General features: G+C 39.0%; 2 protein-coding genes across 2 annotated transcripts in view; both read left to right on the forward strand.

Moving 5' to 3' along the window:
* ern1 (endoplasmic reticulum to nucleus signaling 1) overlaps nucleotides 1-3,811 on the forward strand; it is a 38,084-nt gene extending 34,273 nt beyond the window's left edge. Inside the window, exons 20-22 of the mRNA XM_051887088.1 lie at nucleotides 149-272; nucleotides 425-492; nucleotides 1,796-3,811. Coding sequence (XP_051743048.1) covers nucleotides 149-272; nucleotides 425-492; nucleotides 1,796-2,164 — 561 coding nt within the window. The 3' untranslated portion in view covers nucleotides 2,165-3,811. The remainder of the gene's footprint in view (nucleotides 1-148; nucleotides 273-424; nucleotides 493-1,795) is intronic.
* A 2,237-nt stretch (nucleotides 3,812-6,048) lies between these two features.
* On the forward strand, nucleotides 6,049-18,659 carry LOC127508914 (sterile alpha motif domain-containing protein 9-like). The gene is made up of 3 exons (XM_051887416.1): nucleotides 6,049-6,133; nucleotides 6,225-6,306; nucleotides 13,300-18,659. The coding sequence occupies exon 3, from the start codon at nucleotides 13,493-13,495 to the stop codon at nucleotides 14,528-14,530; it is 1,038 nt and encodes a 345-aa protein (XP_051743376.1). The 5' UTR covers nucleotides 6,049-6,133; nucleotides 6,225-6,306; nucleotides 13,300-13,492; the 3' UTR covers nucleotides 14,531-18,659.
* Nucleotides 18,660-18,974: the final 315 nt, after the last annotated feature.

An 18,974-nucleotide genomic window follows, 5' to 3' on the forward strand; every position in this document is an offset into this window, starting at 1 on the left:
AACATTATAAGTGGACCACAGGGAGCATTATAAGATCCTTTTAAAATAGTTTTTCAGAGAAACTCAGCCAAAGCTAAAAGAAAAATAACAGCAGATTTTTCTAAAATGGCCATTAAATGGCAGAATTTTTTTTCCCGTTGTCTCACAGGATGTGAGCGATAGAATTGAGAAGGAGCCGTTAGATGGACCGATTGTGAGGCAGCTGGAGAGAGGAGGACGGGTGGTGGTCAAAGGTGATTGGAGGGATCATATCACAGTGCCTCTACAGACCGGTGAGCGCTACTGCGATTTAATTCTAAGACTTTGTAAATACATTAACCACATGCAATTCTGCCATGATTTTCTAGTTTTATTTCGTTTTTCAATCTTAAATGTGAAAATTTTGCTCTTCAAACCACTAACTTACAAAGTGTTCTTTTTACAGATCTACGCAGATTTCGTTCATACAAAGGCGGATCGGTCAGAGATCTTTTACGTGCCATGAGAAATAAGGTACATTTGCTAAACGATATGAGTTTACTGATACCACAGTGGTTATAGCAACACAGTTTACCGTGGCGTGAAATTATTTTGATAATTTTTGTACTGGATGAGCTTCAATAATTGACTTCAAAATTTTATTTTTATGATGTGAATGGATTGTGTCATAAAAGAGAATTTTATGACACAATCCAATTTTCTATATATATATATATATATATATATATATATATATATAATCACATATTTTAAATTTTTGAAGTTAAGTCAGGGTGCAATTCGTACTCTGATAATAAAACACCAAAAAGATGCTAATAAATAATCAGTTACAATAATTACAAAATAATTAATTAATTTGTATTTTTGAATACTAGGAGTGTAGTGGTACACAGAAATCATGGTTCGGTACATACCTTGGTTTTTGGGTCACGGTTCTATACGGGTTCAGTACAACAGTGGAAAAACCAACAAATCCCTAATGCTAGGTTTCTTTTCATTTACGTTGAACAGACAGTAGTGCAAATCACAGTTTGTTCCACCTAGCAGCATTTAGTCCCCTAGTTGGTACAGTACTGCCTCATTTAGTGTATTAAGCACTAAGCAGTAAACAGAATTTTTTGTAGGGCTGATAAAAAACAAAAGTTATTTGGTCACAATCAGATACAAAACTGAAAAGCATCTCTTGTGTTATAAAAGTACAAAATAAATAGAATAATGAAAAATAAAACTTGGTCAGGAATTAGTTTTTGAACTCATCATTTTTGATCATACAGAAAAGAATAAGACATTATTCGACACTGTCATGGGTCTGTTTTTATTTGTGTACACTCAAAAATTGTGCTTTTATAAAATAAAGAAAACAAACAGGATGCTTTCTGCCGTCCTGGTTTTCTTTCCGCGAAGTTTGTGGAGCGCGTCACAAAAATGAATTGAAACAGCTTATAGGCTACTAGCAAGCTCTTGCTTACCATCTGAAGTAACACTTGGTTTGGGTTGGTGCATAGATCGTCTCTTCTTCTTCTGCATTTTTTCCTGTTGTGCCTTACATGCTCAAACAGTGTTGCGTTACCACACGCGCTCCCTTCTGGATTGGAGTGTGGATCGCCTGTGACTACTGTATTCGTTGTCTGACTGTATGCACCAAACCGTGATGTTTAGTGACGGTTCAGGACAAATACATGTTCCGTTACACCTCTATTGAATACACAACTAAACTTACAATTTACGTCTATGTTGGAAACAAAACATTTCACATGAACAACAACTTTCTCTCTTCAGCACATTCATCAGACTATTTCATCTTTGTCTCCTGTAGAAACACCATTACCGAGAGTTACCTGATGAAGTCCAGGAGACGCTGGGGTCCATTCCAGATGAATTTGTGTCCTACTTTACCTCCCGCTTCCCTCTTCTTCTCCAGCACACACATCTGGCCATGCGTTTCTGTGCTGTGGAGCGACCTTTCCTGCCTTACTACCACGCTTCTGAACTGCTCACACACCACACAGATGCACATTGTGCAACACAGACTCCGCCCACACAGCATTCCAGTCCATCAGTGCCCTCAGGCCTGTCATCTTCCAGTCAGATATCAGCAGTCATACCTGAGCTCACCACAGAGATGCACACACAGACAGGCCCAGTGCCGCCCGCACTGTGCGCACAGGAGACTGGAGCTCCATAGTGCCACGTGACTGATGGACTCTTTCCAGACACATTCCAGGGATGAGCGGTCTGTCTGTGCGGATGCAGTCTGGGCCTGCAGTGTCCGGGCTGTGTCACCGCAGAGGACGCCATCCCATCTTTAGTGCCTTACATGCTCATTTTAGACAACTGCTCTCGTCTGAGTGACTTACAGCTTCCTGGCCAAGATCATTTGGAGGATGCTGGAAAAGATGGTGTGCTCACAAAACCTTGAAGTCATTCCTTCCTTTTTTAAGATTGGAAGGTGTGGGATTTTTGTTGAACACTTGAAGTGAACGCAAGAAATTCTACTGTGCAATGTTGAGAGAGAACGTGTTATTGAATATATATTTTTTTGTACATATTTTGATCATTGATAATTGGTTGAAGTGGCCATTGATTGTGCCTTTTTAAATGACACTGTGCCGTGTGTCTTGGTCCTGAAGAGAGTCTGATGTTTGTAGTTTTCGCTTTATGCCTTTGCTGCTGAGAGCTGTTAAAGGAATAGTTTAGGCAAAAATGAAAAGTGGCATCATTTAGACATGTCCCATACATACATACATGTACGACTTTTTCTTTCCAGATCAAACAGCGGATTGCTCACCATGCATCTTTTCCATAGAGTGACCAGATGCTACGAAGCCCCAAAATGACCAAAAAGAATCATAAAAGTAGTCAATAGGACTTCTGAAGATCGCATCCAAATTGAAGTCATTATTCACTGATGATCTCCCCCTGCACCGCATTTTTTAATTCTCATTCAAAGTGTGAAGACGTCACACTCGTTTTGACATCAATGAAGCCAAAAAGCATTGCATATCATGTGAACAGTCACATCATCGCATGTCAAGAATATATGGAAGCGCGAATCATGTTTGTGAACGAACTAAATAATCGGTGAATACTGTCTACTGTACTAAATTTGGGTCTGTTTCTCAGACAGTGCTATCATATGGCTTCAGAAAACTGATTTTCATACTGCTCACAAAACATATGGACTACTACTATGATACTACTGGTTTGAAACAACAATGATGACAGTTTAATTTTTGGATGAACTATTCCTTCAATGTCTCTAACATAAAACCATCTGTATGACATTACAGGTATTACACTTTCAAAAGTTCAAAAGGATATACAGTATACTTTCATGACAAACTTGGTTATTATCCTGTATTGTGCTCATAACTTCAGTCATCCACTTTTATATGTTGGTATTTTTTAACAAAACATGGTAAACTATGAATTTATTCCCTTGGATTCTGGATAGTGTGGTTAAGTTTTAGCTTTCAGGTGATTCTCTTAAATGGTTATTATATTGGAAAATAATTAAACTATTTTTCTTGGTTTTAATGTATGCCTGATTGAAAAACTGTGGACTTTTGTTAGTAAATGCCAGGAAGGTGTTTTGTTTTAAAGTACTCAAGATGTCTCTCTTGCAGATGTTCAGTGCATATACGGCATTGGAACATAAAACGCATGCAGTTTTGAACTGAAATATTCCAGATGGAGCTTTTATAATGTTACATGTTTTTTAATGTTCAGTATATATTTTTAAATAGCACATTTTGAGGGAAAAATTATTAAAATTCAATTATGCTTTTTTTTACATGTAGTGTTAATAAAAGCTGCTATTGTGTAATGCCAAGCAAGTTTTTACCAACCTCAGGAATTGATATGAGCACAAATAGCCAACCTTATTGGCAAAGGCTATTTTCACGCCACCTACCATTGCTCAGATATTTGACCTTTAGGATAAATAACATGTTAGTTCTATTTACACTTTGTGTATAATATAATTGTGGAGAACCAGTAACCATTACCTCATTGCAATTCACTAGTAAAGTAAAACAGAATGTGCAGGTGGAATGATGATTAGCACAAAACATTGATCCTGAAAATAGACTTGGTGCTTTTTAAACTGGTTAGATACAGTGAGTTTACACAAAACATGTTTTTAACTCTTAACTGTGTGTTTGCAATTCGGAGGTTATTAAAGTTTCTCAATACCATTATTTAGGTGTACTTTATCATCCAACAGCAAAACAATGCTGGTCAGGTAGGACAAAACATTTAATCGTAATGTAGAGATGGATTTCCGTTGTATGCAGGCACAAATTCTAGCATCTAAGTAATAGATTAAAATGATTTCCGTGACTCTGGGGATTCTTCTTTCTATTCTGAGCAGTTCTGGACTTTGTCCAATGGGAAGGTAAAAGCAGGGAAGTAAAGTTAACTCAGTAATTTCACTATAGTATTGTCATGGTAAATGGTATAGTAAGTAAAATGTCAGAAAATGACTTAATTCACTGACATAAAGCAGAAACCATTTAATGTTTGCTAGATATGGCATATTGTCATCTATTGTTAGCTTAAATCACTGACGATGATCAATGTATATTCGGATACATAGAGTTGCAGTGCATCATATTGTGGTGTGGTGAAATGCAATACCATCAACTCGCTTAATGTTAATTTTACTTGGCGAAAAAAAAAATTGCTGTTTTATTTCTTTAAAAAAGATAGCCAAATATTTCTCTTTGATATCCCTATAGAAATTAACCGGTAACTATGGATTAATTTTTTATGAATTTAGTAATTGTATGATTTGTAATTTTGCGTATGGGCACCATCCCTTGAGATGGACATGTACATTGACCTACTGTGCCTGTAAGATGGGTTCATAAACATTCTATAATAAGTTTGGATCTGTGGCACAGAGGGCAGTGTGTTGCTCCATACATCAAGCGCTGTTGTGCTTGTAGCAGGATCTGGGTTTGAGTCCAGCCTAGAAACCACCAGTCCTGTTCCCCTTCTCTCTCTCCAAGTACTTTTCCACTGTCATATGAAATAAAGGCATTAATGCCAGTAACCACATTCAATATGGCCAATAATAAAGCATTTTCCTATCAATTAGCCACAATAATGTAATGTTGTTTGAGTTATCTTCATTTGGGGATCCTTCTCAAGCAAATGTTAGGCTAATATATGTGATTATTTGTGATTTGATTAATCTGTGTAGCCTATTATGCAATTACGTTTTTGAATTGATTACCAGCCCTAAAAATGACACTTTTTTGGTGAAATTACTGGTGTTCGTATTAAGGAAATATACAGGTATGATGATCATGGCATCAGATTACATGAAAATGAGCAACACAATCCTGAGGTTGTCCTCATAAATACAAATACTGCTTTAGCAGGGTTTGTTTGTTTATTTATTTAATTTTAGCAACATTTCTGCACATTCACCATTAGAACAGTGTGGGAATACATATTTAAGATCAGGTTCTGTAATTTCCCACTACATCACATGAGAAGCTAAAGTGTACACTGTATAGGATGGTATCAGTTTAATGATTAGGTTAAACAGTGGCTTGTCTCTGTTCTTACTAGAGTCAAAATGTGTTTTTCCATATGGTGATCATATCATGTAGCCTATATGGACTAGGACTGCACACATTTGAAAGCTGAGAAATTGATTGTGATGAAAACTTGGGTCATACTTTATATATATATATATATATATATATATACACACACACACACACACACACACAGTGTCCTTGTTACACGTTACATGCACTTAATATTGTAATATCAGTAAATTATACATAGCCTAATTACAACTAGCCTAATCCTAACCCTATAGTAGGGGCTGCATGTTGTTAATTAATATTACACCGTAAAATAAAGTATAACCAAAACTTGTAAATCGACAAAAAGGCAAAGAATACTTTATGGTTGGGTGCTTTTTTTTTTTTTTAACAGTTTGTGTTCAATGTTCTGTTGAGTTACTAATATTTATATTATTATCTTTATTATTTTAAATTGTTGTTTAGCCTATAGACTAGAGGAAACGTTTCCTTTCATTTTCAGGAAATCAAAAGTTAAGTCCTTTCGTACCGGAAATTCGCTTTACCACAGACACGGCGCTGCCGTCTCGCACACTGTCACGCTCTTCGATTGGGTAAACCTTGTGATATGCAAATAATATAACAATTTTGTATTATACGTTCGATTTACACTGGTATTTACACATTGATTTACACTGTTCAAAGGTCTGTCCCTTTGGAAGAAGATTCACCTAATGGATGGATGGACTGACTGGTTTCTGGTCAGTGCAGGAGAGACTCGACAACAGTGAGTTTGTTTGTTTGTTTGTTTAATCCCAAAATATCCTAAAATACAGTTTACCAAGCTTCGTATTTTGTAACCGCAGAACAGGGGGCGTTCGGGAGGGAAGCATCATGGGGGTATTTACGATAAATGGGGGGGACGGAGTCCGGGGAGTGAATTTTGACGCCTGTTTCACACATACTCGTTTGCAGCGTATGCAATCTAATCCTGTTTACATGAAATATGCCTAATCTCAAGCCGGTATAGGCTTACGGACCTGTTGCTATGATAGCAAGTCCAGGCTGAGCATCGAAGAACCGAATGAATGTGAAGATATTAACAAAAATTAAACAATTTCACAAATAAATAGAATGAGATTTACAAATACACGCTGTAAAAAAAAAATCAAATTTTAAAATAAGTTAAAAAAAAAAAAAAAAAGTACAATTTATTTTATTTTAAATTGTACTGTGAAATTACAAACAATATCTGTAAATTAACAACTCGGCTGTAATTTGAAGTTTTATGCCATTAATGACAAATTACAGTTATTCTCATTTTTTAAAAACAGAAAAATTACTGTATTTATTTATACAGTATTTTTTCTGTTTTCTTAAATTACATACAAATTAATGTAAAATACCAAAAATGATTGCCATAATTCGCGAAATCACCACCAGATGGCGCAAAAGGACAGTTGGCACCATTGCTCACACTGTATAAACATTTTACTTTTATTTTACGTTTTTTGTTTGGCAGTCATTTGAAGGGTTTGTGTGTGTGTGTGTGTGTGTGTGTGTGTGTGTGTGTGTTTTACAGTGTATGTTAGGAATTTCACAAAAATGAATTAAATTCACAAATAAATATGTTTTTATGTCACAAACACAACTCTGACTGGCATTCAATTGTGAATCTGCGCAGTTGTGGATTTTAAAACATTTCTAACATCAAGACACACAAATCCACAAAAAAATGGACTCCACCTACCGTCTACTCAAGTTAATCACTGCGCTGACCAATCGTAGCACGTTCTTTCTACAACCAATCACATTTTGCTTTACAATCAGGGTGGTCTCGCCCTGAAATGAGTGAGTCATTTAATCATTCATTCAAACAGATTTTTTAAAAATAATTCATAAAAATGTATTAATTTTTTGTTTAAATAGATTGCAGTCATTAACATTTTGTCAGAAGTTCAGAACCACTAGTAAATTACATGTTATTTTGTTTAGTTGTCTATTCAGAATTGTGGGAGAATCGTGATCTCTATTTTAAACAAAACAATTGTGATTCTGAATTTATCCAGAATCATGCAGGAGGGGGTGATGTGGAGGGGGAGATCAACTTTTTAATACTCTTTAAATTCTTCAAAAAAAAAAAAACAAATAAAAAAAAAATCTGAATCAGCAGTGGAAATTATTTCATAAAATTCTTATATTAGAACAAAATTACATGTTTAGGTACCAAAAAAAAAAAAAAAAAGCTTCATGTCTATGGTAACATCCTCAAAACAAAAAGTTTTATAAAATGATAAACATCACATTTCAGCCTTTTTAACCATTGTTTAAGAAAATAGATGAGTCAATATTATTATATATTCTAAATACCTTGTTATTCAAATATTTGATTTTTAGAATGGAATGCACATTAGCTTCCCTTTCCCTTAAAACAGGATTCACCTTTAAATGTATTTAATAGTTGTTGATTTTCAAAGCACAAAACTGAGAGGTCGCCATCCAAAACATTCAACCGTTTTCTTGAGGTTTCTTTAAGGTTTTTAAGAGGTTTGCATGACCTGTTAAATTCTGCATACACCACATATGCAGATTCTTACATGATGTACCTTTAATTTGACCAAAATTACACAGGCAATTATCTCCAAGCAGAAATTCTGTTGAATGTAGAATTTGTGCCACACAGTTCATAAATGTTGTTCATTGACCTTTTATGTGCCTGTCTTGGAAACATGAAATATGTTTAATGTTATTATAGATTATAGAAAATGTTATATTTAAATCAATTTAAAATGCCACTGAAAGTAAAATAATAATAATAATCATAATAATTTTTCAAAAATAAATAAATAAATAACCCTCCCAACTAGAGTCCCCCCAGTGAATCAGCCGTTTCCACCACTGGGTATTTACACTTGGTCAAATTGAATATACCAGGTGTAAAACACGCCATGAAGTGTTAATGTTGATAACCACAAAAATGAATTTCCACTCATCCCTCCTTTTCTGCTGGGTTACAGTGAAGCACTTACAATGGAAGTGAATTAAACTTTAAAATACTCCTTATAAAACAGTACATTTCCTTTCTAAATGAGCAAATACATGGCAGTTCGCATCTTTTTAAAGATACCATTCTGTCCGTGTCCCACTGGATGCGGGCGATTCCTCTCTCCCTCTGACGGGCACGATCGCTTTGTTCAGTGTCTGGGCCGTGCTCATGCTGAAGCAGCATTTGTGGGTGGTTCATGCTCTCACTGCGAGAGCATGTATATCGGAACATTGCGGTTATGGCTCTCGTATCTCTTCAAGAGACTGAGAGTCTCCTCAGCTGCTAATTGTTCTGGTCCTTCTACCTCCTGGTATGAGGCTTCGGCGATAAGCACTAAGGGTGATCTGGGGGCTTCAATGGCAGCGCTTTTGCTGGGTGAATACCTGTGGACTTCCCATTCCCCAGCACGTTCCTGGATGAGTTTTCAGCCCTTGGTCAGACCTTGCTTTTCTACGGGCAGGGGTTCCCTTAGAACAAGTGTCCAGGCATGTTGTTGTCACGACAGATGCATCCAAATCAGCCTGGGGTGCCATGTGCAACGGGCATGCAGTCTTGGTTTCCTGGACAGAGGCCCGCCTGCATTGGCACATCAACTGCCTGGAGTTGTTGGCTGTGCTCCGAGGAGCCCCGAGGAGGCTGCAGCCGTTGATTCAAGGCAAGCACGTGTTGGTCCAGATGGACAACACAGCGACAGTGGCGTATAAAAATCACCAAGGCAGGATCTGCTCTCGTCACATCACAACTCGCCTGCCATCTCAGCAACTTAAGTTACTCACGCAGCTAACGCGTTCTCGCAACAAGTCTCTCTCCGTGGAGAATGTAGACTCCATCCCCAGGTGGTCCAGCTCTTATGGAGTCAATTCGGCAAGGCACAGGTGGACCTGTTCGCCTCCCAGGAATACTCCCATTGCTCTCGTCCGGGGCCTAAGCAAATATGCCTTTTTCCCAGTAAGCCTTATCGCACTGACTCTGTGCAAAGTCAGGGAAGATGAAGAACAAGTTCTAATGATTGCGCCCTACTGACCCAATCAGACTCGTCGGGTCTGTGCTCTCCTTCCTACAGCAGGGCATTGAGAGGCACCTGTCTACTTCCACTCTTAAGGTGTATGTTGCTGCAATAGCAGTGAACCACAACGCTGTGGATGGCAGGTATTTGGGGAAGCCGGACCTGATACTTAGGTTCCTGAGAGGTGCTCGGAGGTTGAATCCTCTGAGACTTCGTCTTATCCCCTCTTGAGATTTTTCTCTTATCTTACAGGCCATGCAGAAAGATCCATTTGAGCCCTTGCAATCAGTAGAGCTTGGTGCTCTCTCAATGAAGACAGCCCTCCTCATTTCGCTCACACTTCTCAAGAGGGTGGGGGACCTACAAGTACTCTCAGTTAGTGAATCGTGCCTGGAATTCGGGCAAGCCTACTCTCACCAGCCAGATATGTGCTCAAGGTTCCCACTACTCTTTCAGGGACCAAGTGGTGAACTTGCAAGCATTCTCTTCTGATGAGGGAAACCCAGCCTTGTCCCTGTTTTGTCCAGTGCGAGCCCTGCACATTTACCTTGTCTGAAACCCTGTGTTCAGTCCATCTAAACAGCTCTTTGTCTGCTTTGGAGGTCAACAGAAGGGAAAGGCTGTCTCCAAACAAAGAATGTCCCACTGAATTGTGGACAGTATTCTCCGGGCATATCAGGCCCAAAACGTACTGGCCGGGTGTAGTGTTTGCACTAGCGCCTTTCCCCTCTCCGAGGTGACAACGTGATAGCTCCATCACCGGTCATGTCTCCCCCCTTGGTGAAGCCCACCATAGAGACTTTTTCCCTAGGAAGTTCTCCCCGTTGGTGAGTCCTTAGGATGTATTTCCGCATGTACAGTGGGTACGGAAAGTATTCAGACCCCCTTAAATTTTTCACTCTTTGTTATATTGCAGCCATTTGCTAAAATCATTTAAGTTCATTTTTTTTCCTCATTAATGTACACACAGCACCCCATATTGACAGAAAAACACAGAATTGTTGACATTTTTGCAGATTTATTAAAAAAGAAAAACTAAAATATCACATGGTCCTAAGTATTCAGACCCTTTGCTCAGTATTTAGTAGAAGCACACTTTTGATCTAATACAGACATGAGTCTTTTTGGGAAAGATGCAAGTTTTTCACACCTGGATTTGGGGATCCTCTGCCATTCCTCCTTGCAGATCCTCTCCAGTTCTGTCAGGTTGGATGGTAAACGTTGGTGGACAGCCATTTTTAGGTCTCTCCAGAGATGCTCAATTGGGTTTAAGTCAGGGCTCTGGCTGGGCCATTCAAGAACAGTCACGGAGTTGTTGTGAAGCCACTCCTTCGTTATTTTAGCTGTGTGCTTAGGGTCATTGTCTTGTTGGAAGGTAAACCTTCGGCCCAGTCTGAGGTCCTGAGCACTCTGGAGAAGGTTTTCGTCCAGGATATCCCTGTACTTGGCCGCATTCATCTTTCCCTCGATTGAAACCAGTCGTCCTGTCCCTGCAGCTGAAAAACACCCCCACAGCATGATGCTGCCACCACCATGCTTCACTGTTGGGACTGTATTGGACAGGTGATGAGCAGTGCCTGGTTTTCTCCACACATACCGCTTAGAATTAAGGCCAAAAAGTTCTATCTTGGTCTCATCAGACCAGAGAATCTTATTTCTCACCATCTTGGAGTCCTCCATGCGGGCTTTCATATGTCTTGCACTGAGGAGAGGCTTCCATCGGGCCACTCTGCCATAAAGCCCTGACTGGTGGAGGGCTGCAGTGATGGTTGACTTTCTACAACTTTCTCCCATCTCCCGACTGCATCTCTGGAGCTCAGCCACAGTGATCTTTGGGTTCTTCTTTACCTCTCTCACCAAGGCTCTTCTCCCCCGATAGCTCAGTTTGGCCGGATGGCCAGCTCTAGGAAGGGTTCTGGTCGTCCCAAACGTCTTCCATTTAAGGATTATGGAGGCCACTGTGCTCTGAGGAACCTTAAGTGCAGCAGAATTTTTTTTGTAACCTTGGCCAGATCTGTGCCTTGCCACAATTCTGTCTCTGAGCTCTTCAGGCAGTTCCTTTGACCTCATGATTCTCATTTGCTCTGACATGCACTGTGAGCTGTAAGGTCTTATATAGACAGGTGTGTGGCTTTCCTAATCAAGTCCAATCAGTATAATCAAACACAGCTGGACTCAAATGAATGTGTAGAACCATCTCAAGGATGATCAGAAGAAATGGACAGCACCTGAGTTAAATATATGAGTGTCACAGCAAAGGGTCTGAATACTTAGGACCATGTGATATTTCAGTTTTTCTTTTTTAATAAATCTGCAAAAATGTCAACAATTCTGTGTTTTTCTGTCAATATGGGGTGCTGTGTGTACATTAATGAGGGAAAAAAATGAACTTAAATGATTTTAGCAAATGGCTGCAATATAACAAAGAGTGAAAAATTTAAGGGGGTCTGAATACTTTCCGTACCCACTGTATACCTCCCCTTAGGGTAGGATGTGGTCTCCGTAGTGTTCCTTTCTCTTTGAGAAAGAGAACGCTTTCCAACGTTAACAACCAGGTGTATGCAGCTGTATATTTTACTAAATTACTTCAAATTCAGAAGAGGCCCTACAGCTGCAGTGACCTCTTTGATTAGGTCCCTTGGATGGGAGACTTGAGGTCATCTACCCTGGGCGTTTGAAGGTTACGAGTGAGCGTTGTTGCACTTGTCGTTGGCATGGGGAGGCTTGCCCACATTTCCACCACCTTTTCTCATGACAGCACAGAAGATGTGACGTTTAATATCGGGACCCCTTAGTGTCGGTGTGACGTGTATGTATGATAACCCTCGTTCCCTGATGGAGGGAACAGAGACGTGGTGTCCCTCCTGCCACAAATTTTTTTAGCTGACCGCTGAAACACCTGAGTCACTACCTCGGATCCTCAGCGCAAACCTGAAGTGTGTATTGCACTGCCAGTGAATTTGCATGCCAAGCTCTGTTAGACTGCTGAGGCAGAGCAGCCTAAAAATTTAATCAGCCTAAAAATGTAACTTTTTAAAAAAATGTGTCATCCTAACAACTAAAAGCTATACTCATTCTACACTAAAATTATAAGATAAGACAAATAAAACTAGAAATTAAAGCTGCAAGCAGCGATGAAAGGCCCCTCGCACCCAGGGCCATCGCCACCCAGTGGCCTTAGGAAAACAGTGAACAGTGAGCAACATGCGTGTAAGTGAGTAAATACAGGAGAAATATGGCAAAGTCATTTCGACGTGCCACACTTCCTGCTGCCAACAGGTGGCGCTTTGACTATTACTGAATATTGCCATGTAGATGTCTTCAGGCCAGGACTCTTATCAAACATGTGAAGTTTGGGGCAGATCGGACATTGTATGCCCAAGTTACAACAACTTCCTGTTTCATGGCGAAACATCAAATTTTGTCAGGCCGCCACAGACACGCCTTTTTTTTTTTTTTTTATTCATAGCTCAGACAAAATCATTGGATCTGGTCTGGAGGGCAGTAACCCCTCAAATTCCACGTATGTTTATGATTTCTGTTTATGGTTATGCCTAATTATGAATCTATAGCATGCACATTGTTCAGCACAACTTTCTGTGTTTACTCCCCTTGTTGTGCATTTATTTAATGATGAAATTAATCTGAAATGCATCAAAATACAGATGAATGTATTGTTGACTGCTTCAAAATGTCTCTGCTTTAACAATGTCATTTTTGTTCTTCAGGTCTACAATTTGATGGTGTCTGCATTTGTGCTGTGAATGATCATTATAGAATCCATTAAACATGGGCAAGTATACTGCTGTTTTACAGCACTTACCAGTCATTGATTTAAAGTAAAATATTTCACCTTGAGCCTTTTTTTTTTGGTTTGCAGAAAAGCCAGAGGATCTTCCACTGGAGACATGGACTGAGTCTATGGTGAGCAACTGGTTAAGATCAATAGGAATTAAAGAAACATACATCGAAAAACTTCATGAAGAGGAAGTAGATGGTCGGATACTTTGTGAACTATCAGAAGAATATCTGAAAAAAGAGACTGGAATGAAATCTGGGCCTGCGCTTTTGATAATAAAAAAAAGAGATGAGTTAGTAATTAATTCACAAAAAGCCAAAGGCCAGCATGATCTTTTACAAAAACGGTCTTCTGGAAAAAATGACCTTGGAGCAAGTGCAATTAAAAGCACTGACACAAGAGCCGATATCAATGAAGAGAATAACAAGGAAGAAGATTCTGTACTTGTGATACCAACAAAGAGAGATTCAAAACTTCGACCTTTTGATATGAAAGGTGTTGATTTTACATATGTTAAGAACAGTGTACTCTTACCAGAATCAGGGGTTAATGATTTAATTACTCCATGTCATGAGTATAAGTCATTTGCCGTTGCTGCAACACTGGACCGCCAAAGACTACAAGCCAAGTTTGCAAAGGAAGTGCTGAAATTTGCTACAGGCTGTATAAATGTTCGTACAAACGGCACAATACATTTTGGTGTCATGGACAGTAGAGGTGACACTGGTTATGTACATGGTGAAATCATTGGTGTTCCTGTTAAGGAAAAAGATGTATACTATGATTCATTCGATTACATTGAGAGGAGTTTCTCTAGCTCTGATAGCGAAATTGTACGGCTTTGTATTGGTGAACCTCAGTTTGTTAAAGTAGTTTGTTCAAACAGCAACGTGGAACACTATGTTGTGGAGGTTGATATTAAGCCAGCAGTGAGCATAGTGAAGAATAATGTGTTCTCTGTTAGCCTGCCAAATTTCAATGAGAAGGCAAACAAAGTTCAGTTTGAGAAGAAAACCGCTTATCGCAGAGTGGGTTCTAAAACAGAACCAGTGGCTGACCTGAATGAGTTCTATCAACACATGAGTTTTAGGAATGCTCAGAGAGAAGAGGCAGAGAAAACATATAATTTCACAGCACCACAACTGTGCCAGAACCTGTGAAAAAAGCTCAAAATGCTCATAACAGGTGGAAAGAAAATAATGGACAAGGAAAAATGGCACATACTTGTTACCAACCGATTTCAGGAGAAGGATCTGCAACATATTGATTTTTTGCTGAACATGAACATCTTCTGTGTGCTTGACTTTGATCCAGATTCCAACGTGTCTGGGTTATGCCATGAATACAATAAGCATCATGCAGTGAACCGCCATTTCATGCAGAACTACAAAATTCCCAGTGGCTTGAGCATCCGAGATTTTGAGAGTCATCTGCGTTTGTTTGATCAAACCAGCTGGATATTTTGCAATGGCCGGAGTGATTTCAAAGGCAACGAACCTCCCTGTGATGAGAAGACCTGGGTTAAAACAAAAAGGACCCTTCTAAAAGATTGTGTGTCATTGATCTGCAAAGATATCTTGCCCAAAGGAACCTTTCAAGTGATCTTCCTTCTTACTTCCCCCGTTGACACACCATTCCTAAACACGTTCTATGAGTTCTTTACTGACATGGAAGGACATGAAGACATTATCTGCCTTGCAGAATCGGAGGAGAATTTTAAGGACTGGCAGAGCTTTGCTCTAGGATCCTGTGACATGGAAACAGTAAACAGTTCAAGTGTAGTTGGGATGACAATAAGTCAGGTAAATGCAACCCTCCAACAGGTCCAGCCTACCACTACACGGGCCACCAAACGATTACCGATCCATGTCAAAGGGGAGTGTTTCCTTGATACTCGAGAGGAGGAAACAAGATGTTCATTGGAGATTCTGAGTCTAAACCACTGTGAAGAAACTAGTCCTGATGTCGTGGAATCTGAAAAGGAGAATATTGAGCAGCAGTTTTACCATGGAGGAAAAATAACTTGGATGAATCTCTGGCTTGCAGACAAAAAAATCGTTGGGGAGGTTATTCAAAGAGATGCTTACAATGAAGTCAACAGTCTGGTGAAAGACTGTCTTTGTTGGAGTTTAGATCGGGCACCCCTCAGCTGTATCAACATATACCATCATCCTGGCAGTGGTGGCAGTACAGTGGCAAGGCAAGTACTGTGGAATAATCGAAGGGATCTAAGGTGTGCCGTTGTAAAACCTTCATACTCAGCATCGGTTGTTTCAGAAGATGCCATTTGGCTTCGGGAATACGAAGAAAAAGATCCCCAAAAATGCCTCCCTGTTCTCCTGCTGTTTGAAGACTGTGATCAAGAGTATTTAGAAGATGTAAAGTATGAATTGGAAGTGGCTGTCAATACCAAGAAAATAGCACGTGGAACTCTCTGCTTCATTCTGCTAAGTTGTAGGCGATCGCACAATCCAGAGAAGATGTGCAAGGAATCACCTCAACAGAATGTTTCTATTACTCATAAACTATCAGAGACCGAAAAAAAACAGTTTTCCAAAAAACGACAAAGACTTGAAGAGCAGTTTAAGCCAGAATTCATTCTAACATTTGTCCTGATGAGTGAAGAATTTGAGAGCAACAAAATTGCTGAATATGTGAAGAAGTTTGTCAAGCATTTACTGCAAGACATTGACCACAAGTCTGTGGTTACAAAGCTTGTTCTGTATGTGGCATTGCTCAACACTTATGTGCAGAACTCATTCATCTCTCAGTCACATTGCGAAGCTCTCCTGGCTCTGTCCATCCATGTGGATAGGTTTCGACGACATGCCTTTGAGACTTCTCTAAGTGAGCAAGCCAAATTGGTCTTAATACACTTGAGGGACGAAAACACCTACATTAACTCCATCAGAATCATTCATCCACTGGTTGCAAAGGAAATCCTCCACCAATTTCTGGGTGACAAACAACAACAAAGTAATTTTGCTTTGGACCTTCTCAACAACGATGTGCTCTTTGAGCACAGGTTTGGTAAAGATCAATACATGAAGTTCTTGAGAGATCTGTTCATGACACGCCACAGGATCAGCAAAGGTGATAAATTTGACAGCTTTTTCTCTCCCCTAATTGAGCATGTGAGAGAGAAAGAGTGCCCAGATAAAGCCATTGAGCTTCTAAAAGCGGCTTACAAGCGCTTTAACGAAGATGCATTTTTTGCTCAACAGTTGGCTCGACTCAATTACAAACATGACAGATTTGAAGAAGCAGAAAAGTGGGCAAAAACTGCAGTAGCAAAAAGGCCAAACAATTCCTACATTCTTGATACCAGAGGTCAGGTGTACAGGCAGTGGTTCGCAGCAAAAGTCAAAGCCATGGAGCAGGATGAACAAACACCTGAAAACACAGCAGATGCTTTGAAAACAGCACTAAAAGCCATTGAATGTTTTCAGGAATGCAAGAAAGCAGCAGTTGAGGACAATGAGAACATGAACAATGCTGGCTTTTTTGGAGTAGTAGAGGTAGGATGTGCATTGCTGAAGCTAATGCGTACTCTTCATGTGTTCTCAAGAAGAAAGTCTTCAGAATTAATTAGATACCTCCTAACAGATTATATTCCTGTTGAGATAGAAAAACCATGGGAACATTTTCATTGTAAGCTGAAGAACCTCCAAAAAATAATGCTGGAAGCACTAGAATGGATTTCGGAAGACCTGAGTTACTTCCAGACTGACCTGAACACCGATGAGGAGAAGACATCTGACACTGTTGAGAGGACCATAAAGCATCCCATGCACTGGCTGGTAAATAAGTCTTCTACTTATGGCAAATACTTCAGTGATGCTTTTCTTGTTACAGATCAAAACCAAGGGAGGTTAAATCCTCTCATGAAGCGCATGATGATTTATTATTATGGTGGGGGAAACATCACAACAATTTTTTCCCTTCTAACAAACCAGAAAGATGGTAATCCTGTGAGTGTTCTGGAGCACATTATTTCACTTTACCCAAGCAATCCTATGAGGGCACAAATGCCACAGTCGGACCTTGTCAACTACATAGCATCGCACTTTGCTTTAAGTTGCCTCTCAACTCAGTCTTCTAAGCTGGCTGCATTTCAGGATCTACAAAGACTGAGTCACCAATTTCCCAAAGAGAAACAGAGATGCTTGCCAAGTGCTCTTTTCTTACTCGTCTTACTTTTCTGGCCAGAAGAGCAGGACACAGAAGAGGAGAAAGAACACAAGTATGAAACTGTTCTCTCTGCTGTTGAATATCTCCAGAGAAACTACGACAAGAAACTGAAGGACATCCCTCCAAGGAAAAAGAGGATCTACACTCATTTCTTCCTGAGCAATGGGACTGGATTTGAAAAATTTGTCCACAAGAGCAAGTTTGAAACAATCACAAAACAGTTCTCTGTTTCAGAAAAACGCCTGAAATGGTTTAGTGGAGAAGTATGGAAAATGCCAGAAATGTCTAAATTGCTGAGATGTGTCACAGGCTGGACGGAGGATGAGAAGGTATTTCTAGAGGGTCCCAAAGGAATGAAATTTCATATCCCAGCTCTTAAGTCATCCTCAATACCCCATAACAATGAGAATGTCACCTTTTACCTGGGCTTCACTCTGAAAGGACCGGTTGCATACAACATTACTGTACAAACAAACATAGACAAACCTGTGCAAGTTTAGGATAGACAAGGCAGATTGCCCAATATCTATATTTAGGTGCAAATTACATTTAAGATGGATGAAATGTCCTATATGGCTGAAAAGTTAATGTCCCTGGAAAATTAACATCAGCACTGTACATTCATAGTGAGAAATAGTTTGTTACTTTATTCAGTGTGATTGGTAAACTGCTATATTTTGTGTATAATATACTGTATTTCCCTCACAGAGATCATAAATACATAGATATGGCACATTTACATAGGAGACTTGTTTACTTGTGTTAATTAATAGGCATTGTCCTCTTTTAAAAAGAAATAAATAAATATCTACTGAGATTTGTATTTCAAAGTAAAACTTTGAATGGGAGATGTTGTCTGTAGACACTGCATAAGATTTCTTGTGCATATATATATAATATATATTGTAAAGAACTGATTCTAGGGAAATTAAAAATCTACTAATAAGGATGGAGGGCAGTTGATTTTACAATTTGTTTTTGTCTTTGTTTACACATTTTTAATAGTGTTTTTTAAACTTTTTATTTTTATTTCAGCTCATAGTGTATTGCATGAATGGAGATGCTTTGTATTAGAATAAAGGCATTTATATTTAAAAATCCAGGAAGTGATTATTTACATGCCTTAAATGTAAAGAAATCAATTCACCCAAAAATGAAAATTCTGTTATAATTTTCTCAAAACTTGTATGAATTTCTTTCTTCTGTCTCAACACAGATATTTTTCAGAATATCTTCTTTTGTGTTCCACAAAAGAAAGAAATGCATACAAGTTTTGGAATGGTAATGGTGTTTTACATTTTTTTTTTTTTAGTGAACTACGCTTTTTAAGATCTCAGAGTTAGTATGTTCCCTAGCAAAGATCCAAAGTATCTGACCCAGCAAAAACTTTTTTTTCCTGAATGTGTTTTTATA

Source organism: Ctenopharyngodon idella, chromosome 3 (genome assembly GCF_019924925.1).
Source record: "Ctenopharyngodon idella isolate HZGC_01 chromosome 3, HZGC01, whole genome shotgun sequence".
In the NCBI taxonomy this organism is placed as follows: Eukaryota; Metazoa; Chordata; class Actinopteri; order Cypriniformes; family Xenocyprididae; genus Ctenopharyngodon; species Ctenopharyngodon idella.